Below are 21,104 nucleotides of genomic sequence, written 5' to 3' on the forward strand. Positions count from 1 at the left end.
AGCAGCTTTCACTTTCGCTTTCTGAGCACGCAAAGTCGGGTCAGTTGCCAGTTCAGTTCAGTCGCTCAGTCATATCCGACTCTGCGATCCCATGAATCACGGCATGCCAGGCCTCCCTGTCCATCACCAACTCCTGGAGTTCAGTCAAATTCACATCCATTGAGTCGGTGATGCCATCCAGCCATCTCATCCTCTGTCATCCCCTTCTCCTCCTGCCCCCAATCCCTCCCACCATCAGAGTCTTCTCCAATGAGTCAACTCTTCGCATGAGGTGGCCAAAGTATTGAAGTTTCAGCTTCAGCATCAGTCCTTCCAATGAACACCCAGGACTGATCTCCTTTAGGATGGACTGGTTGGATCTCCTTGCAGTCCAAGGGACTCAAGAGTCTTCTCCAACACCACAGTTCCAAAACATCAGTTATTTGGTGCTCAGCTTTCTTCACAGTCCAACTCTCACACCCATACATGACCACAGGAAAAACCATAGCCTTGACTAGACGGACCTTAGTTGGCAAAGTAATGTCTCTGCTTTTCAGTGTTCTCTCGAGGTTGGTCATAACTTTCCTTCCAAGAAGTAAGTGTCTTTTGATTTCATGGCTGCAGTCACCATCTGCAGTGATTTTGGAGCCCCCCAAAATAAAGTCAGCCACTGTTTCCACTGTTTCCCTATCTATTTCCCATGAAGTGATGGGACCAGATGCCATGATCTTAGTTTTCTGAATGTTAAGGTTTAAGCCAACTTTTCCACTCTCCTCTTTCACTTTCATCAAGAGGCTTTTTTAGTTCCTCTTCACTTTCTGCCATAAGGGTGGTGTCATCTGCATATCCGAGGATATTGATATTTCTCCTGGCAATCCTGATTCCAGCTTGTGCTTCTTTCAGCTCAGCGTTTCTCATGATGTACTCTGCATATAAGTTAAATAAGCAGGGGTGACAATATACAGCCTTGATGTACTCCTTTTCCTATTTGGAACCAGTCTGTTGTTCCATGTCCAGTTCTAACTGTTGCTTCCTGATCTCCATATTGGTTTCTCAAGAGGCAGGTCAGGTGGTCTGGTATTCCCATCTCTTTCAGAATTGTCCATATTATGATCCACACAGTCAAAGGCTTTGGTGTTGTCAATAAAGCAGAAATAGATGTTTTTGTGGAACTCTCTTGCTTTTTTGATGATCCAGCAGATGTTGGCAATTTGATCTCTGGTTCCTCTGCCTTTTCTAAAACCAGCTTGAACATCTGGAAGTTCACAGTTCACGTATGGCTAAAGCCTGGCTTGGAGAATTTTGAGCATTACTTTACTAGCGTGTGAGATGAGTACAATTGGGTGGTAGTTTGAGCATTCTTTGGCATTGCCTTTCTTTGGGATTGGAATGAAAACAGACCTTTTCCAGCCCTGTGGCCACTGCTGAGTTTTCCAAATTTGCTGACATATTGAGTGCAGCACTTTCACAACATCATCTTTCAGGATTTGAAATAGCTCCACTAGAATTCCATCACTCCCACTAGCTTTGTTTGTAGTGATGCTTTCTAAGGCCCACTTGACTTCAAAGTCCAGGATGTCTGGTTCTAGGTGAGTGATCACACTATCGTGATTATCTTGGTCGTGAAGCTCTTTTTTGTACAGTTCTTCTGTGTATTCTTGCCACCTCTTCTTAACATCTTCTGCTTCTGTTAGGTCCATACCATTTCTGTCCTTTATCGAGCCCATCTTTGCATGAAATGTTCCCTTGGTATATTTAATTTTCTTGAAGAGATCTCTAGTCTTTCCTATTCTGTTCTTTTTCTCTATTTCTTTGCATTGATCGCTGACAAAGGCTTTCTTATCTCTTGCTATTCTTTGGAACTCTGCATTCAGATGCTTATATCTTTCCTTTTCTCCTTTGCTTTTCGCTTCTCTTCTTTTCACAGCTATTTGTAAGGCCTCCTCAGACAGCCATTTTGCTTTTTTGCATTTCTTTTCCATGGGGATGGTCTTAATCCCTGTCTCCTGTACAATGTCATGAACCTCCGTCCATAGTTCATCAGGCACTCTGTCTATCAGATCTAGTCCCTTAAATCTATTTCTCACTTCCACTGTATAATCATAAGGGATTTGATTTAGGTCTTACCTGAATGGTCTAATGGTTTTCCCCACTTTCTTCAATTTAAGTCTGAATTTGGCAATAAGGAGTTCATGATCTGAGCCACAGTCAGTGCCTGGTCTTGTTTTTGCTGACTGTATAGAGCTTCTCCATCTTTGGCTGCAAGGAATATAATCAATCTGATTTCAGTGTTGACCATCTGGTGATGTCCATGTGTAGAGTCTTCTCTTGTGTTGTTGGAAGAGGGTGTTTGCTATGACCAGTGTGTTCTCTTGGCAAAACTCTATTAGCCTTTGCCCTGCTTCATTCTGTACTCCAAGGCCAAATTTGCCTGTTACTCCAGGTGTTTCTTGACTTCCTACTTTTGCATTCCAGTCCCCTATAATGAAAAGGACATCTTTTTTAGGTGTTAGTTCTAAATGGTCTTATAGGTCTTCATAGAACCATTCAACTTCAGCTTCTTCAGTGTTACTGGTTGGGGCATAGGCTTGGATTACCGTGATATTGAATTGTTTGGCTTGGTAATGAACAGAGATCATTCTGTCGTTTTTGAGATTGCATCCAAGTACTGCATTTCAGACTCTTTTGTTGACCATGATGACTACTCCACTTCTTCTAAGGGATTCCTGGCTGCAGTAGTAGATATAATGGTGAAGGTCAAGAGAGGTGGCCATGAAGAGATACACCTCTTCCAAGGTAAGGAGCAGCGGCTGTGCTTTGCTGGAGCAGCCGTGAGAGATACCCCACATCCAAGGTAAGAGAAACCCAAGTGAGACGGTAGGTGTTGCGAGAGGGCATCAGAAGGCAGACACACTGAAACCATAATCACAGAAAACTAGCCAATCTGATCACATGGACCACAGCCTCGTCTAACTTACTGAAACTAGGCCATGCCATGTGGGGCCACCCAAGATGGATGGGTCATGGTGGCGAGGTCTGACAGAATGTGATCTACTGGAGAAGGGAATGGCAAACCACTAAAGTATTCTTGCCTTGAGAACCCCATAAACAGTATGAAAAGGCAAAATGATAGGATACTGAAAGGGGAACTCCCTGGGTCGGTAGGTGCCCAATATGCTACTGGAGATCAGTGGAGAAATAACTCCAGAAAGAACGAAGAGATGGAGCCAAAGCAAAAACAATACCCAGTTGTGGATGCGACTGGTAATAGAAGCAAGGTCTGATGCTGTAAAAAGCAATATTGCATAGGAACTTGGAATGTCAGGTCCATGAATCAAGGCAAATTGGAAGTGGTCAAACAAGAGATGGCAAGAGTGAATGTCAACATTCTAGGAATCAGTGAACTAAAATGGACTGGAATGGGTGAATTTAAGACCAGCCACCAAAATGACAGGTCCTCCAAGTTTCTTAGAGAGGCAGCTGAGGAACCAACAGAGATGCATTTGAGCATTGTGACAGATTTCCAGTTCCTGGTGTGAGCTGTGGCTTAAACACCCCTTTTGTTGATTGACTCTGGACTGTAACTGGGAGTAGGTAGAAACCTGGTTCATCCCGAGGCTGGATGCTCCATTTGTGGTTTAGTCGCCAGGTCTTGTCTGACTCTTTGAGACCCCACAGACTGCAGCCCACCGGACTCCCCTGTCTGTGGGATTTCCCAGGCAAGAATACTGGAGTGGGTTGCCATTTACTTCTGCAGAGATCTTGGGGCTGGATTGGGGGTGTTGTCCTCTTTTCCTAGGCCTGGCTTAGGTTCCTCTCCCTTGCCTTACATAGATCCCTCAGGATGCGACTCTTCTATGTCAGTGCTTCTGTACGTTTCGGAGACGCAGAGAACTAAACACAAACACGGTACAGGGCTGGCTCTGTGCGGACCATCTGGTTTTCGAAGGAGATACAGATATACTAGCGGGGAAACTCCTCCAGTGTCCATCGGCTGATGGACCCTTAAGGCTAAAAGATGGTTTCTTATACCTTTCATGAACTTAACTGAGCAGTTTCTCAGTTTTCATGAAATCTCTTATAGTAATGGTCATGATTACATATTTGTAGAGGTTTGAAGTGAAGTCGCTCTGTCATGTCCGACTCTCTGTGACCCCATGGACTGTAGCCTACCAGGCTCCTCTGGGATTTTCCAGGCAATAGTACTGGAGTGGATTGCCATTTCCTTCCCCAGGGGATCTTTCCAACCCAGGGATCGAACCCTAGTCTCCCACATTGCAGACAGACGCTTTACCGTCTGAGCCACACGATCCTCCCAGTTTTGCAAAGCAAAGGGAAGTGCTCGCTCATTTCTGTGGCTAAGAAAACAGATTCAAAAGTGTGGCAGGGGAAGTAGAGGCGGGTGGCAGCTCATTACTGTCAGGTAGATGTAAAAGTCCAAGTTTCTACTTGATTGCCATTTAGCTTCTCCTTACTGTTGGGTAAGGGTAGAAATTCTGACTTCCACGTGGTCACCACAGACACTGTGTGAGCGCTGATTAGTTATTGCTGAGTGATGGTAAAAGTCCAGACTCCACTGGCCCTTTTCTGACGTTGCCTTAGTGTCACCGTTCCCTACTTACCCTGCCACAATAGTTTCAGGGAAAACCAATTAAAACCTAAGGTTTAATTAAGATCCAGTCTCATAACACAGTACAAAATAGCAATAAAAAATCCGAAATACCAAGAACCAGGAAGATCGCAAACGGAGTGAAAAGAGATGCCAACACCAAGCTAATAGAGGTTTTAGAATTAACAGAAATTTATAGCAACCATGATTTAAAAAAAAATAGCTTCGATGAGGGACTTTCCTGGTGGTGCAGTGGCTACGACTGCTCTCCTGATGCAGGGGGCTCCAGTTCAATATCTGGTAGGGGAATTAGATCTCACACATTGCAACTTAGGGGCTTCCCTGGCGGCTCAGAGGTTAAAGCGTCCGCCTGCAATGCGGGAGACCTGGGTTCGATCCGTGGGTCAGGAAGATTCCATGGAGAAGGAAATGGCAACCCACTCCAGTATTCTTGCCTGGAGAATCCCATGGACGGAGGAGCCTGGTGGACTATAGTCCATGGGGTCGCAAAGAGTCGGACATGACTGAGCGACTTCACTTCACTTCTATTGCAACTAAAGATCCTGTATGCTGCAAGATCAAAGACCCGGTATACTGCAACTAAGACCTGGTGCAGCCAAATAAACGTTTCTTTAAAAAAGCTTCAGTGGGAAATTGTGAACACATATAAAAGAAGTGAAAACATAGAAACCCTCAGCAAGTCCTAGCAAGTAAATAGAAAAATGTAAAAAAAATTGAAGTGGAAATTTGAGAACTGAAAAACACAGTTATGATATTAAAAGCTCTGTGGGTGGTCTTAACAGGATGGAGGCTAGAGAAAATCTGAACTAGAAGACTAAACAATAGGAATAACAATTCTAACAAGAGAGAAAGTAAGCTGGAGAGGGGGAAAAGGAGGAACAGAGGGTAGTAGGCTGAAAAAATAATCACCCAAAGATACGTTCACTTCCTAATCACCAGAACCTATACATATTATGTGGCAGAACAGTGAATATTATTTTATATGGCAAAATAAGTGATTAAGGATCTTGAGAAAAGGAGATTATCCTGAATTATCCAGAAGGGGTCCAGAATGCCATAATAAATATTTTTATGAGAGAGAGGCAGTGGGAAATTAGACACACAGAAAAAGGTGATGTAAAGATGGAGGTACAGATTGGAGTGGTGTGACCTTGAGCCCCAGGGACACCAAGGGATAACCAGGAGTGGAAGAGACAAGAAATGAGGTCTCTACCTCAGAGTCTCTGGACAGAGCCTTGAGTTTAGACTTCTGGCCCCCTAGAAATGTCAGAATAAATTTATGTTGTTTTAAGCCACAAGTTTGTGGTAATCTGTTATAGAAACCAAAAGAAACTGCAGTGATACAAAGAACCTCAGGGACTTGTGCAACTGTAGAAAGATGTAATGATCATATCACTGAAGTCCCAAAGAGGATGGGGCTTAAGAATTACTTAAAATAGTGGCTGAAAAGTCACCAGTTTTGGCAAGAGAAGTAAATCTGCATATTCAAGAAGCTGATCAAAATGGAAACAGGACAAACCCAGGGAAATCCTTTCAAAACAACATCACAATTAAACTCCGCAAACCCTAAGACAGCAAAAAGATTTTGAAAGCAGCCAGAGAAAAATGACATCAATAGGAGAAAATTCAAATGACAGTGGATTTCTTATGAGTAATGAGGCCAGGAGAGACTGACATGGTATTTTTAAAGAGCTGAAAGAAAGGAACTATCAAGCCAGAATCCTGTACTTGGTGAAAACATCCTTCAGGAGTGAACAGAAAAATTAAGACGTCCTCAGATGAGTAAGATGTAGAATTTGTCACCAGGAAACCTACATTTTAAAAAATGGCAAAAGGACAATCTCTAAATAGAGAATAATCAGGAAAGAATATGGGTAAATACAGCAAGCTTTCCTACTTCTCCTGATTTTTCTAAATTATGTTTAACTGTTGAAGGAAAAATTGTAATTTTGTCGCTGTGGTGCTAAATGTATTTAGAGGAAATATCTAATTAAGAGAATTATAAGTGGGAAGGGCAAGAGATGTAAAGGAAAGTAAGGTTTCTATACTTAAATTGGTAAAAAGATGATACAAGTAGAATGTGATAAGTGTGTATATATAACTGGAAACCTAGAGCAACTACTTAAAAAAGTGTACAAGAAGATTTACCAAAGATGGTAAAAGTGGAAGCAATGACAGATTTTATTTTCCTGGGTTCCAAAATCACTACAGATGATTACTGCAGCCACAAAATTAAAAGATGCTTGCCCCTTGGAAGAAAAGCTGACAAATCTATGCAACGGATTAAGAAGTAGAGACCTCACTTTGCCAACAAAGTTCCGTATGGTTAAAGCTATGGATTTTCCAGTAGTCATGCATGGATGTGAGAGTTAGACCATAAAGAAGGCTGAGTGCTAAAGAACTGATGCTTTTGAACTGTGGTGTTGGAGAAGACTCTTGAGAGTCCCTCGGACTGCAAGGAGATCAAATCAGTCAATCCTAATGGAAATTCACCCTCAGTTCTCCTTGGAAGGAATGGTTCTGAAGCTCCAATACTTTTGCTACCTGACGTGAAGAGATGACTCACTGGAAAAGCCCCTGATGTTGGGAAGGATTGAGGGCAGGAGGAGAAGGGAGCGACAAGAGAATGAGATGGTTAGATAGCATCACAGACTCAATGGCCATGAGTTTGAGCAAACTCCAGAAGATAGTGGAGGACAGAGGAGCCTATTCATGATGTCACAGAGTTGGACACTTGTTAGCAACTGAACAGCAACAAAATACCAAAAATAGATAAGTCAAAATGCAATTAAAAAGGGAAAAATGACTTCTTCCTGAAGTAACCTACAAGAAGCCAAGAAAAAGAAAATAGAGAAATGTGGGAATTCCCTGACAGTTCAGTGGTTAGGACTCCGTGCTTTCACTTCAGAGAGCCGGCAGTGATCAAATCAGGTTTGATTTGGGAGACTAAGATTGTACAAGCTGCACAATTCTGTCAAAAAAAGAAAACAAATGAAAATTTAAATATGAAATGGCAAAATTATAGAAGCAGAGTCATGGTCGCCAGTCATTAATGAGAAGATGGGAATAAGGTGTGTTCATAAAAGGAACTAATGTAGTGATGGAAATGTTCTGTATCTTGACTGTAACAATGTAAGTGCTCTGGTTGTGACTGTACTATAGTTCTGCAAGATAATGCTATTAGTTGAAACTTGGTAAAGAGTAAATGAGATCTCTGCATTCTTTCTTAAAACATATGAATCTACAATTATATTAAAATGAAATGTAACTTTAAAAACCAAAATATAAGCATAATGTTTTGTGAGTAGAGAAAGTAATATTGAATTCAACTTTCAGTGTGCAGAAATCAAGCTTTATTGGAACAAAAAAGTTAATTCTCAACTAAGAAAACCTACCTTGAGGTCAGTTGGATAGAATTAGATGAATTCTATCTGCAACCTTAATCCCTCTTGCCAGGTAACATAATAAATTCACAGGTTCTGGAGATGAGGTGAGGAGTAGACTTCTTGGTGAGGGTGGGGCAGGTGGTATCATTATTCTACCTACCACCAGCAGTCTGCTGTCAGTGCCCAAGAGTCACTCTTTAGCAGTACATCAGAATACTTATTCTTAAAGCTGCCTTGGTAGTTATGCCACAGTTTATTCATGGACATTGGGTTTGTTTCCAGTCTTTTAGCTTGACTAAATAAATAACCGTGTGCATATGTATTCTTTAGATTTGTCAATATATCTTTCAGATGGATTTCTATTGCAGGGACAAAGAATAAACTTATGTAAGCAATTTTGCTATATTTTATTATTTTTCTAAATAGCTGCTGCTGCTGCTGCTGCTGCTAAGTCGCTTCAGTCGTGTCCGACTCTGTGCGACCCCATAGACGGTAGCCCACCAGGCTCCCCTGTCCCTGGGATTCTCCAGGCAAGAACACTGGAGTGGGTTGCCATTTCCTTCTCCAATGCATGAAAGTGAAAAGTGAAAGTGAAGTCGCTCAGTCGTGTCCAACTCTTAGCGACCCCATGGACTGCAGCCCACCAGGCTCTTCCGTCCATGGGATTTTCCAGGCAAGAGTACAGGAGTGGGGTGCCATTGCCTTCTCCTTTTCTAAATAGGGGCTGTACTATTTTGTGTTCCAGTTAAGAGTGCATAAGTGCTCCTCTTTCCTCATGAATAGAGTATACTGTCAAACTTCTGAATTTTTTCCAGTCTGATAAAATGACTAATGGTACTTATGGTACTAATGGCAGTGCAGTTTTTAGTTTGTATGTTTATGTTTGGAGTGAAGTTGAGCATCTTTCCAGACATTTGAGCACTGCTACAATTTCTTATTTTGTCAGCTCTTCCTTTCCTTTGTCCATTTTCTCCATTGGATTATTGGTTCTTTTCTTTTTTTTCCTCTCATATTTTTTAAAAATATTTTATTTATTTGACTGGGCCAGGTCTTAGTTGAGGGATGTGAGGTCTTTGATTTTTACTACACCATGTGAACTTTTAGTTGTGGCATGTGGGGATCTAGTTCGATAACCAGGGATCAAACCCAGGCCCCCGGCACTGGGAGCTCAGTGTTAGCCACAGGACCACCAGGGAAGTCCTCAGTTATGTTCTTTTTAGAAAATATTTTAGGAACCCTTTATATATTTGGGATATTAGTCCTTTGTGATATGTTGCAAACATTTTTCCTGTGTATCATTTTTCTTCTGACTTTTCTTTGTGGTATTTTTTGATAACCAATCCATTTTATTTTTAGGCAGATTTACTTTTTTTTTTTTTTTTTACTGCTTTTGGAAATTGAGACAAGGTTTCCTGTTCCCAGATGTTTGAATTATTACTAATGTTCTTCTAATACATGAATAGGTATATTTTTTACATTTTTTTTGATCCATTTGGAATTTATCCTGATTGTGATTATGTGATGGACGATATTAATGCAATTTTACTTTTGACCAAATGGCTATCGGTTGTCCTAATACAACTTATCTACAAGCCCTTCATTTCCCCCATTGATTCGAGATGCCACCATCATTTACTAAATATCCATATGTACCTTGATCTAGTGTGTGGTGCGTGCATACTTAGTTGTGTCCAACTCTCTGACCCAATGGACTGTAACCAGCCAGACTCCTCTGTCCATGAGATTCTCCAGGCAAGAATCCTGGGGTGTGGTCTATTTCTGTCTGTTCTTACACAGTATCACACTCAGTTGTAGGGACTTTATAACTTATGGTGATATCTGATTAGTATGTCCCTCACTATTGTTCTTCAGAGGGTATCATGGCTATTCTTATTTTCCCATTTGAACCTTATAATCAATTTGTCTAACTCTAGAACAGTATTTGTTGATACTTTCATTTTAGAAGATTGACTTCTTCGTTGAGTCTTTTGAACCAAGACTCTCAGCAGTCTTTTTAGCATGTGGCTTTCTATTTGTCTAACTATACATTTGGCCTTTCAGGAGGTTTTCCCCATACAGGTTTTGCAATTTTTTCCTACACTTGGTCCCACTTATTTTCTTTCTTTCTCTTGTTGTTGCTGCTGCTGTTGTTACTATTATAAATTAGGTATTCTCTTCCATTATATCTTGTAACTTTATCACTGGTTATTTGCACATAGGAAAGTACTGCTTTCAGTGTGTTAATTTTACATTTTTGCTGCTGCTGCTAAGTCACTTCAGTTGTGTCCTACTCTGTGCGACCCCATAGACGGCAGCCCACCAGGCTCCGCCGTCCCTGCGATTCTCCAGGTAAGAACACTGGAGTGGGTTGCCATTTCCTTCTCTGATGCATGAAAGTGAAAAGTAAAAGTGGAGTCGCTCAGTCGAGTCGGACTCTTTTTACTAAGTTATCTTTTAGTTTTCCCATTGAACTCTATGGGTTTTCAGATGTACACCCATTATTATTAGCACATAAAAGGGAACTGTACAAGGTGAAAAAGTAAGCAGAAACTGCCAGGTTGACCCTTGAGAAGTGTGTAGAAGAGGTCCCCTCCTGAGTGTGGAAGACCTCGGGAGAAATCCCTTTGAGACATCTTTAACATCAAAGGTGCTGAAGCCCAAATAAACGTGAGTGAAAAAGCGTAGGATTCATGACCACAGGAAAAACCTTAGCCTTGACTAGACGGACCTTAGTCGGCAAAGTAATGTCTCTGCTTTTGAATATACTATCTAGGTTGGTCATAACTTTTCTTCCAAGGAGTAAGCGTCTTTTAATTTCATGGCTGCAATCACCATCTGCAGTGATTTTGGAGCCCCCAAAAATAAAGTCTGACACAGTTTCCACTGTTTCCTCATCTATTTCCCATGAAGTGATGGGACCAGATGCCATGATCTTCGTTTTCTGAATGTTGAGCTTTAAGCCAACTTTTTCACTCTCCTCTTTCACTTTCATCAAGAAGCTTTTTAGTTCCTCTTCACTTCTGCCATAAGGGTGGTATCATCTGCATGTCTGAGGTGATTGATAGTTCTCCCAGCAATCTTGATTCCAGCTTGTGTTTCTTCCAGTCCAGCGTTTCTCATGATGTACTCTGCATATAAGTTAAATAAGCAGGGCGACAATATACAGCCTTGACGTACTCCTTTTCCTATTTGGAACCAGTCTGTTGTTCCATGTCCAGTTCTAACTGTTGCTTCCTGACCTGCATACAGATTTCTTAAGAGGCAGGTTAGGTGGTCTGGTATTCCCATCTCTTTCAGAATTTTCCACAGTTACTCCTTGGAAGAAAAGTTATGACCAGCCTAGATAGCATATTAAAAAGCAGACACATTACTTTGCTGACTAAGGTCCGTCTAGTCAAGGCTATGGTTTTTCCTGTGGTCATGTATGGATGTGAGAGTTGGACTGTAAAGAAAGCTGATGGCCGAAGAATTGATGCTTTTGAACTGTGGTATTGGAGAAGACTCTTGAGAGTCCCTTGGACTGCAAGCAGATCCAACCAGTCCATCCTGAAGGAGATCAGCCCTGGGATTTCTTTGGAAGGCATGATGCTAAAGCTGAAACTCCAGTACTTTGGCCACCTCATGCGAAGAGTTGACTCATTGGAAAAGACTCTGATGCTGGGAGGGATTGGGGGCAGGAGGAGAAGGGGATGACAGAGGATGAGATGGCTGGATGGTATCACGGACTCGATGGACGTGAGTCTGAGTAAACTCTGGGAGTTGGTGATGGATAGGGAGGCCTGGGGTCCTGCGTGCGATTCATAGGGTCGCAAAGAGTCGGACACGACTGAGCGACTAAACTGAACTGAACTGCCTAGCTCAGATAGGCTCGCCATGCCTCGACCACCCATCAGTTGGGAGGAATGGGGATACTAGCAAGCAGAAGACTAGCAGAAGGCGAAAACTATCGTGAAACTGCGGGCCTGTGAATCCTCCGTAGTCATCTCTCGAGAGTGCACGGGAGAGCTACCGAGTAGCGAGCTCACTCTTCCTAGAGTGGCGGCGGAAGTGACCAGATGCTCCGTACTCCTCGGCCGCTTCCGGCCTTTGTGGGTCGCTCTTGGTGGGTTCCGTTTCGGAAACCGTTCGAGACTTCACCCCCTTGAGTCCGGGAGGGAAACTTCTGCTGGCTTCCTGGGGCTGCGGTTAAGCGAGCTTTTGCTGCGGACGCGGCAGGTGGGCTGCTGGCTATCATTGGGCCAGGCTGGAACGGGGCTTCCTCTGGTGCTCACTGCCCAGGTGGGTCCGCGAGAAGCTACTTGAGGCAGAAGCTAGCTCCCAGCCCTCTGAGAGGGGGATGACAACCCGGGATGAGGGGGAGACCCAGCTGTGCGCCTCATACCTTCCGGGCTTGCCTCGCGCTGTGTACCCTTCTTGATTCTGCGCCATCTGACATTTCCGAACACTCGTCGGTCAGAGGCGCTGACCCACGTCCTAGGGCCTCTTTTACAAGCATCACCTTATATTTAGAATTACAGATACTAGGGTAGAAGAGGGCCTAAAAAACCAATGTCTCCAGCTTTTTCGCTTGACAAAGAATCAGGAGCAGAGAGATTAAGTCCCTTCGGAAATAAATTCATGTAACTGCAGCTTTTATGGCTTAATGATTTCCCGTTATGCATCATCTGAGTTTTTAAATAATTTAAAAAGCAACTACTCAAGGATGTCTCAGCTTTTTGTTATAATTTGTTTGCTCTAGATGTTTATTCCATTTAATTCTCCTTTTTTTTTTTTTCTATTACTAAGTGGACATATTTTCTTCTTAGTCTTACTTTTCTTGTCCTGAAAATCCTGAAGCAACTTAGCACCTTTTACTTATTCTTTTTCTTTAAATTAGTCTATTAAGTCTTTTTTAGCAGAGCATTTCTCTGAGTACAGTAGATTACCCTGGAGGCAGCTTTCAAAGTGCATATTTAAATTCTTAGAATTTGCAATTTTTGTTTATGGTGTAGTTTGGGTTAATGATGATAGCTTCTCCCTCAGTTCCAGCCAGAAAGAAACGACACAGGAGATCTTGCTTGAAGCATTGATAAGCTTTTGTATAGCAATGATGGCATATACTTGGTCTATCCAGGCCAAGAAGGACAGGGAAGAACTTTTGGAAGTAAAGATAGAGGAAGAGGAGCTGGGGGAGGAGCATAAATATGCCACTACGCAGGATCAGAACCTGCAAAAGAACAACACCCACAGCAGAGAGGTCTTCCCACAGTACTTCAGGCAGTTCTGCTACCAGGAAACATCTGGACCCCGTGAGGCTTTGAGCCGACTCCGAGAACTTTGCCATCAGTGGCTGAAGCCAGAGACCCACACCAAAGAGCAGATTCTGGAACTACTGGTACTGGAGCGGTTCCTGACGATCTTGCCTGAGGAGCTCCAAGCCTGGGTCCAGGAACAGCATCCAGAGAGTGGGGAAGAGGTGGTGACTGTGCTGGAGGATTTAGAGAGAGAGTTGGATGAGCCAGGTTATCAGGTGAGAACATAGATGTGGTGTCTGAGAAGTGAATTATGGATTTCTAGGCCAGAGTGAAGTCTAATACTATTTCAAAAAATGTATTCCTTGAAGAGGGAAGGACCATTTGACAAAAAGGTCTAAGTTGAAAATAGGATCATGAAAGTGTGACTGCAAAGGAAGAGTCATATCTTAGGTAAGAATTAATTGAAAATGATAAAGATGGAGGTATAAAGAAGGAAGAAAGAATGGAGAGCTCTATTCAGCAGTCTATCCTAGGCTAAGCACTAGGGATTTTCATACTTGAAAGACTAGTATAATGGAAACACTCCTAACCGAGTTCAAGAGCGTAGGGGAAAGTGAATTGGTACTCTTGCCTGGAAAATCCCATAGATGGAGGAGCCTGGTAGGCTGCAGTCCATGGGGTCACGAAGATACCTTCTACAGTTCCCTTTTATGTGCTAATGATAATGGGTATACATCTGAAAACCCATAGAGTTCAATGGGAAAACTAAAAGATGATTTAGTGAAAAGAGTCCGGCTCGACTGAGCAACTTCACTTTCACGAGTTGGAGAAGGAAATGGCAGCCCACTCCAGTGTTCTTGCCTGGAGAATCCCAGGGACAGGGGAGCCTGGTGGGCTGCCGTCTGTGGGTTCTCACAGAGTCGGACACGACTGGAGCAACTTAGCAGCAGTAGCAGCATCATTCAGCAGATATTTATTGGCCATCTGTTGTTTACTAGGCACTGGGAATGCGCCAGTGAAAAAACTATAGAGGGTTGCTGCTCTTTTTTCTTGGCCACACCATGTGGTATGGAGGTCTTAGTTCCCTAACTAGGGGTTAAACCTGTGCCCCCTGCATTGAGAGCACAGAGTCTTAGCCATTGGACCACCAGGGAAGCCCCAATCTGACTTTTAATTCCAATTTAAAGTTTTTAATTTTAACATAATCACTCTAGCTTCTATGTTGGGAAAGTTCTGCATTGAACCTGGGGGTGGGGAAGGAGAACATAGGGAACAAAGTTAGAAGCAGGGAAACCAGTTAAGGAGGCTATGGGTATAAGCAGTAATCCAGCCAAGAGATGCTGGTGCCTGACTAGGATAATAGCATTGGAAGTGGCAAAATGTAATTGGATTCTGATACATTTTGAGGGTAGACCTTAAGAGGATTTGTCTTTATGTAGGTTGCAGGGTATGAGAGAAAGTGAGTTAAAGATTATGCTAAGGTTTTTGGTTTGTACATCAGGTAAAATGAATTCATCATTCACTGAGATGGTAAAGATTGAGAGAGATACAGGTTTGGAGTAGAGGGACAGGAATCAAAAGCTAGGTTTTGGATGTGTTAATTTTGAGATTCTCATTAGAATCCAAGTAGAAAGTTTGAGCAAACAACTAGATATAAAGAGTTAGGATTCAGTGAGGGAAGGGGGTGGAAATCTGTTCTAGAAATACAAAATTGGGACTTGCCAGAATATGAATGGTATTTAAAGCCATGAGACAAAAAGAGCATCAGGGGAGTAACTAGTCTGGAAACTGGGGAGTGGCCAGGAAGGTAGGAAGAGAACCAAAAGGAAGAAAGGGATTCCTAGGTGCAGGCAGCAAGTAACTTGGTTTTAGTCATGATGAATTTGTATTGCCAACCAGTCCTTTCCTTTGAGGCTTGCTGTGGGTAGCTAGTGGTTTATAAGGCCTAGTCAAAGATCCAGGGACAGAAGGCACAGTTCACTGTACTGGGCTTTTTTTGCTCCCTTCTCCGCCAAATTTGAGGGCTTCTCAGGTGGTGCTGGTGGTAAAGAATCTGCCTGCAATATAAGAGATTCGGGAGACTTGTGTTCAATCCCTGGGTTGGGAAGGTCTCCTAGGGGAGGATATGGCAACCAGCTCCAGTATTTTTGTCTGGAAGATACCATGGACAGGGGAGCCTGCTGGAGTATTTCCATGGTGCTGCAAAGAGTTGAACAGGACTGAGTGACTGAGCGCACACACCCCAAAATTTGAAGTATCAAAACATCTTTTTCTGTACATTTGAGATAGTATTATGCTGATTTTGGCTCTTATTCTGAGAGAAAGATTACAAAATGAAACTGTCAGAGAAATAGTGTCAGTGTATGGTAATTTTTTATTTACAAACTTTAGCCATTGAAGGGTATGTGTGTGTGTGTGTTAGTTGCTCGGTCATGTCTGACTCATTGTGACCCCATGGACTATAGCCAGTGTCCTCTCTCCATGAGATTTTCCAGGCAAGAATATTGGAGTGGGTTACCATTCCCTTCTCCATGGAATCCTCCTGATTCAGGGATTGAACCCAGTTCTCCTGCATTGCAGGTAGATTCTTTACAGTCTGAGCCACCAGACAAGCTATTGAAGAGGCATGGGGAAGTAATTTGAGGGCCTATCACATGCCAATGCCTGTGTGAGGTGCTTTACATGCATGATGTCATATAATCTCAGAATAATTCCTAGCCCAAGGTGACAGCTATCGATACTAAACTAAGAAACAGAGTAAGGAAATTAGATTCCGATTCCTGTTTTTATACTACCATGCTGGGGAAACCTTTTCTTCTTTTTTTTTTTTTTGTTTTAAGTGCAAGAGGCAATGGGCCCATGGAGGAATGGAAGCTACGAGTGGTTGAAATTGCTGAGTAAATGAGTTAATTGAAGGAGCAAGGATCAAAGGGAAGCAGAAAGGGATGAGATTGAAGGCAAAAGTAGAGATACAAGCCTTGAAAAAGAAAAGACTTCTTCCTCTAAGATAGAAGGAAAGGAGAAGAGTAAGAGAGTGGAGATAGGTAAAGTGAACGAGAGTTTTTTTTTGAGATGGTCGTGATCTTGGAGAAGTAGAAAACAAGATCATCTTCCCAGAAAGAATGGGGATGGGGACCTCAGAAGAGCATTGTCTATTAGGAATATGAGAGATTTCTCTTTTTCCTTTCCTCTTTCCTTCTCATACCCTCTTTCTTTTCTTTCTCTTTCTCCTTTGTTCCCTTCTGTCTTTCTTTATAATTTCTCTCATTATTTCCCTTTACTTTTCCCCCTTCCTTTCCTTCTTTCTCACTTCTGTCTTATTTCCGCATTAATTCTTTTCCACTCCTTTCTGCCTCTGCCTCTTTTTACCTTCTTTTCCTTCTCTTTGTCACTTCTCTATTTCTTTGAGCATAGACAGAAATGTAAAAGTGGTACATTTAATATGCTTTAACTGTTAAGATAGGGGAAATTATTTCCAACTGGGGAAGCGAAGGTTTCCCAGAAGAGGTGACATTTGTATTGGCCTTGAGTAGGATTGTGGCAGGCTGTTACATGGAAAGAAGTTTGTTTCAAGTTTCAGAGAGCTGGGTGCCACTGCCCTAGATAGTATATTCTTGTTTAATGTTACCAGGGTGAGGTTCTAAGCTATATCTCATTTACCTCAGGTCTCAGTCCGCACTGAGGAACAGGAAATGTTCTTACAGGAGATTGTACCTCTAAGAACAGAACAAGAATCCAGAATATGCCTTCCATCTGTGCAAGCCCAGCCAAAGTGTGAATCTGCAGAACTTGCAGCCCAACAGAAGCAAGGTAAGGAAGGAAGACCCATCTTGGGAGGAAGGGGAAGACGGGGGCCAACATAGGACCCTGGGACTCTTTTGTTCTTTGTGCTGTTTGTGAGCACTGAAGTCAGGAAGGTCTCTCAAGAGCTCTGATGGCTCATGCATAGACCTGAGGCAGCCTGGTTTATCACTCTGCAACTCTTTTTTTCTCTTTATGTTAATACTCTCTAAATCCTGGCTGTATTTTATTTGAAATCACTTAGTTTAGTCCTTCTGATAGTTATTTTCCTCTATACTGACTTCCTTCCTATGTATAGCCTTTATCCTACCAGACAACACCACTGTCTTGCAATTTATTCTGTGTCCTTCAGTAAATAAACCTTTGCCCCATGATCTCTTCAGCTAACTTTCAGACGGTTCAGGGACGAATACATATATGTGCGTATGAGTGAGTGAGTGAAGTCACTCAGTCGTGTCCGACTCTTTGTGACCCCATGGACAGTAGCCTACAAGGCTCCTCTGTCCATAGGATTTTCCAGGCAAGAGTACTGGAGTGGGTTGCCATTTCCTTTTCCAGGAGATCTTCCCAACCCAGGGATCAAACCCAGGTCTCCCACATTGTAGGCAGACGCTTTACCATCTGAGCCACCAGGGAAGAGCCCATATGTGCATATACATACACACATATATATTACTCTTATAAAGAGAAGGAGTAATAAAGCAGATGTGGCAAAATGTTCAAAGTGGGTGAAGGGGTGAAAGAATGTACCTTCCTTATTTCTACTTTCTCTGTTTTTTCACTTACTTTTTAAAAACAGGTGAAAATTCACATGGTTGAGAAAAGTAATAACCTAAAGTTACCCAGTGAAAAGATATGCTGCCACTCAATTACCCTAGCCATTTGGTCTCCTTACCTCTGTTTTGAAATAGGTTGTCACTGTTACTAGTTTCTTGGGTGTCCTAGAGATTTTTAACCATATATGTATATTTCTCATATTCAAATATATTTTCCTCTATCACTAAGATTAAAGAACCTTGCATTTTTTATTTCTTAACAGCTGCTTAATTTTAAAATATACAGCTATATCAGGCTCCCCAGGTGGCTCAATGATAAAGAATCTACCTGCCAGTGCAGGAGACAAGGGTTCAATCCCTGAGACAGGAAGATCCCTTGGAGAAGGAAATGGCAACCCACTCTAGTATTCTTGCCTGGGAGATCCCATGGGCAGAGAAGCCTGGTGAGCTACAGTCCATGGGGTCACAAAAGAGTTGGACACGACTTAGTAACTAAACAACAGCAACAACAATATGGCTATATCATGCAGTGAACTTAGCCTTCTCCTGCTAATAACATTTAAGTTGGCCCCACTCTTTTACTATAACAAATAGTGCTGTGATAAATAACCATATATGTGAATATATCTGTAGCATAAATTCCTTCTAGGTGGAATTACTACGTCAAAGGTTATATATATATTTGTAATTTTGATATATATTGTCAAATTGCCCTCTAATAAAGCTTGGATCAATTAACACTCTTACTGGCAATGTTTGATATTCATGTCATGAGCACAGTGTTATATCAAGCTTTTGGCAAATCCAGTAGGTGAAAATTATACTCAATATTGTTTAAATCTGCTTTTCCCTTATTGTGAGGGGGAGCATCTTTCCTTGTGTTTAAGAGCTGTTCTTTTTCCTTTCTTGGAAGCCATCAGTTTTTTTCTTTGCCCAGTTTTCTATTTGGCTACTGGTCTTTTTCTTAACAATTTTTGGAGTGCTTGAGTTTATTAGTACTATATTCTAGTGCCATTTATAGTCATGCGGGATCTCTAAGTTCTGTAGTTTTTCTTTTGAATAATTTTATGTTGCCTAATGAAAGTTGCTTTTTGCATCCATAAGAAACTAACGAGTATCATCCATTTTTAATTTCAGATATTGAGACTGGAAATGAGTATAGGAATTTAAAGCAAGAAGTTTCTCAAGAAATGAAACCATATGGGAATATAGCTGGCAAATTTGAAAATGAAATGTCTCAACCAGCTAGATATGAAAAAACATATGAACCTGAAGGAAAAACAGGAGAGTCTTCTGAATATTCAAGGGAAGATAAAGAACCTACATGTGATGAAAATGGAGTAAGTTTGACTGAGAACTTAGATCTTTCTGAACACCAGAGAATTTGTCCAGGAGAAAAGCCTTATGTATGTGATGTCTGTGGAAGAGCTTTTAGACAACACTCACGTTTCGTAGAACATCAGAGGATCCATACTGGAGACAGGCCCTACAAATGCAAAGAATGTGGAAAAACTTTCCGTGGGAGAACTGTGCTTATTCGACACAAAATAATACACACAGGAGAGAAACCCTATAAATGTAATGAGTGTGGCAAAGCCTTTGGCCAGTGGTCAGCTCTTAATCAACATCAAAGACGTCACACAGGAGAGAAACACTACCGCTGTAATGAATGTGGGAAAGCCTTTAGTCAGAAAGCAGGCCTCTTTCACCATCTCAAAATCCACACAAGAGATAAACCTTATCATTGTACTCAGTGTAATAAAAGTTTTAGTTGGCGTTCAATTCTTACCCAACATCAAGGAGTTCATACTGGGGCAAAGCCTTATGAGTGCAGTGAGTGTGGAAAAGCCTTTGTTTATAACTCCTCCCTTGTTTCCCATCCAGAGATCCACTACAAAGAAAAATGCTATCAGTGTAAGGAATGTGGGAAGTCCTTCAGTCAGAGAGGCCTTATTCAGCATCAGAGAATCCACAATGGAGAGAAACCCTACAAATGTGATGTATGTGGAAAAGCCTTTATTCAGAGGACAAGTCTTATAGAACATCAACGAGTTCACACTGGAGAGAGACCCTATAAATGTGAAAAGTGTGGGAAGGCTTTCACTCAAAGATCAGTCCTCAAGGAACATCAGAAAATGCACACCACAGAGAGGCCCTATAAATGCGATGGGTGTGGGAATGCCTTCCGAGGAATCATCAGCCTCATTCAGCATCAGAGAATCCACACTGGGGAGAAACCCTACCAATGTGATGAATGTGGCAAAGCCTTTAGACAGAGGTCAGATCTTAGTAAACACCAGAGAATCCACAATAGAGGTGATCCCTATACATGTAAGGTTCATGGGGAGTCATTTACACAGAACTCAGCTCTTATTCAACATCAGACTACCCACAAAGCAGAAAAATCTGGTTCTGTATGATAACTGCAGGGAAACTATCTCACAGAATTCAGGCCAGGGAGAAATACTAGCTATGAGATGATCAGGACAAAATGTTAGTCACTATACCTATAAGGAAACCTTGGATATTTCATAAAAAATTCACTGTGTGCTCTTTTTCTCAAAAGAGTTTACAACCTAGTTTTGAAGATAATAGGTCCACCTATTTAGTTAAGGCCGTAGGACAGTAGAATTGATGTTCAAATATTATAGAATTAAAGTGGCACTTGACAGTCAGTAAGTGCTATAAGTTCTGAAGGAGAGATCACTGTTGCCTGAAGTGGTCAGGAAATATTTTAAAGATAAAGGTTTGATGGGAATATTTGGAAGGCAAAAGGGAGAAAACATTGAGAATAGAACAAATTAATCGGAGTGCATGTGGTTTGCAAGCATCAGTGACAAAACAAGCCAACCTAAAGAGAGTTCATTCAGTTGGGCAGCTGATGGTATTGTGTTGGAAATACAACTTGAGGACAGACACTGGGAGGTCAGAATGCCAGTAATTTCACCAAATACTTTGACCCTGAAAGACTTTTTCTCATTTAATTTCTAAAATGTTTCTATAAATTAAAATGATTCTCCAATGTAAAAATGAGGATATTCTTGCTTATAGAGATGACACAGCTACAGTATTACACAAAGGAAGATTAACTACTGTTCATTACAGGAGTGACTCCTCAACATCAGTGAACATCAGAATCACCTGTGCTGCTTGTTGAACATATCAGAGTCCCACTTGCAGATACTGTGCTTCATTAGGTCTGAGATGGGGATTGAGAATCTTCATTTCTGTAGCTCCAGTCACTTGATGTGCTATACGATTTGAGAAACATTGCATTGAATCACGGTTGCCAGTGAAG

General features: G+C 41.9%; 2 protein-coding genes across 3 annotated transcripts in view; both read left to right on the forward strand.

The window, feature by feature from the left end:
• Nucleotides 1–19,588, forward strand: part of ZSCAN23 (zinc finger and SCAN domain containing 23) — a 32,146-nt gene extending 12,558 nt beyond the window's left edge. The window contains exons 5-6 of the mRNA XM_069563725.1: nt 16,895–17,039; nt 18,944–19,588. The gene's annotated coding sequence lies outside the window, so the exon portion shown is untranslated. The remainder of the gene's footprint in view (nt 1–16,894; nt 17,040–18,943) is intronic.
• ZSCAN12 (zinc finger and SCAN domain containing 12) lies at nt 12,071–20,836 on the forward strand. Of its 2 annotated transcripts, none has more exons than XM_069563623.1 (4): nt 12,071–12,273; nt 13,018–13,504; nt 16,895–17,039; nt 18,944–20,836. In XM_069563623.1, exons 2-4 carry the CDS (start codon nt 13,082–13,084, stop codon nt 20,224–20,226), a joined length of 1,851 nt encoding a protein of 616 aa, XP_069419724.1. In that variant the 5' UTR covers nt 12,071–12,273; nt 13,018–13,081; the 3' UTR covers nt 20,227–20,836. The 2 variants fall into 2 exon arrangements, with proteins under 2 accessions (XP_069419724.1, XP_069419725.1); XM_069563624.1 differs by having other exon boundaries at nt 12,075–12,210.
• The last annotated feature ends 268 nt before the right edge of the window (nt 20,837–21,104 follow it).

Source organism: Ovis canadensis, chromosome 20 (assembly GCF_042477335.2).
Source record: "Ovis canadensis isolate MfBH-ARS-UI-01 breed Bighorn chromosome 20, ARS-UI_OviCan_v2, whole genome shotgun sequence".
Classification (NCBI taxonomy): domain Eukaryota; kingdom Metazoa; phylum Chordata; class Mammalia; order Artiodactyla; family Bovidae; genus Ovis; species Ovis canadensis.

Bases quoted from the DNA above. Each gene is read 5' to 3' on its own strand.
- ZSCAN12 (XM_069563623.1), top strand. From the start codon at position 13,082: ATGATGGCATATACTTGGTCTATCCAGGCCAAGAAGGACAGGGAAGAA. The intron at 13,505-16,894 runs GTGAGAACATAG...CATTTACCTCAG, and splicing joins TGGATGAGCCAGGTTATCAG to GTCTCAGTCCGCACTGAGGA. The intron at 17,040-18,943 runs GTAAGGAAGGAA...TTTTAATTTCAG, and splicing joins TGCAGCCCAACAGAAGCAAG to ATATTGAGACTGGAAATGAG.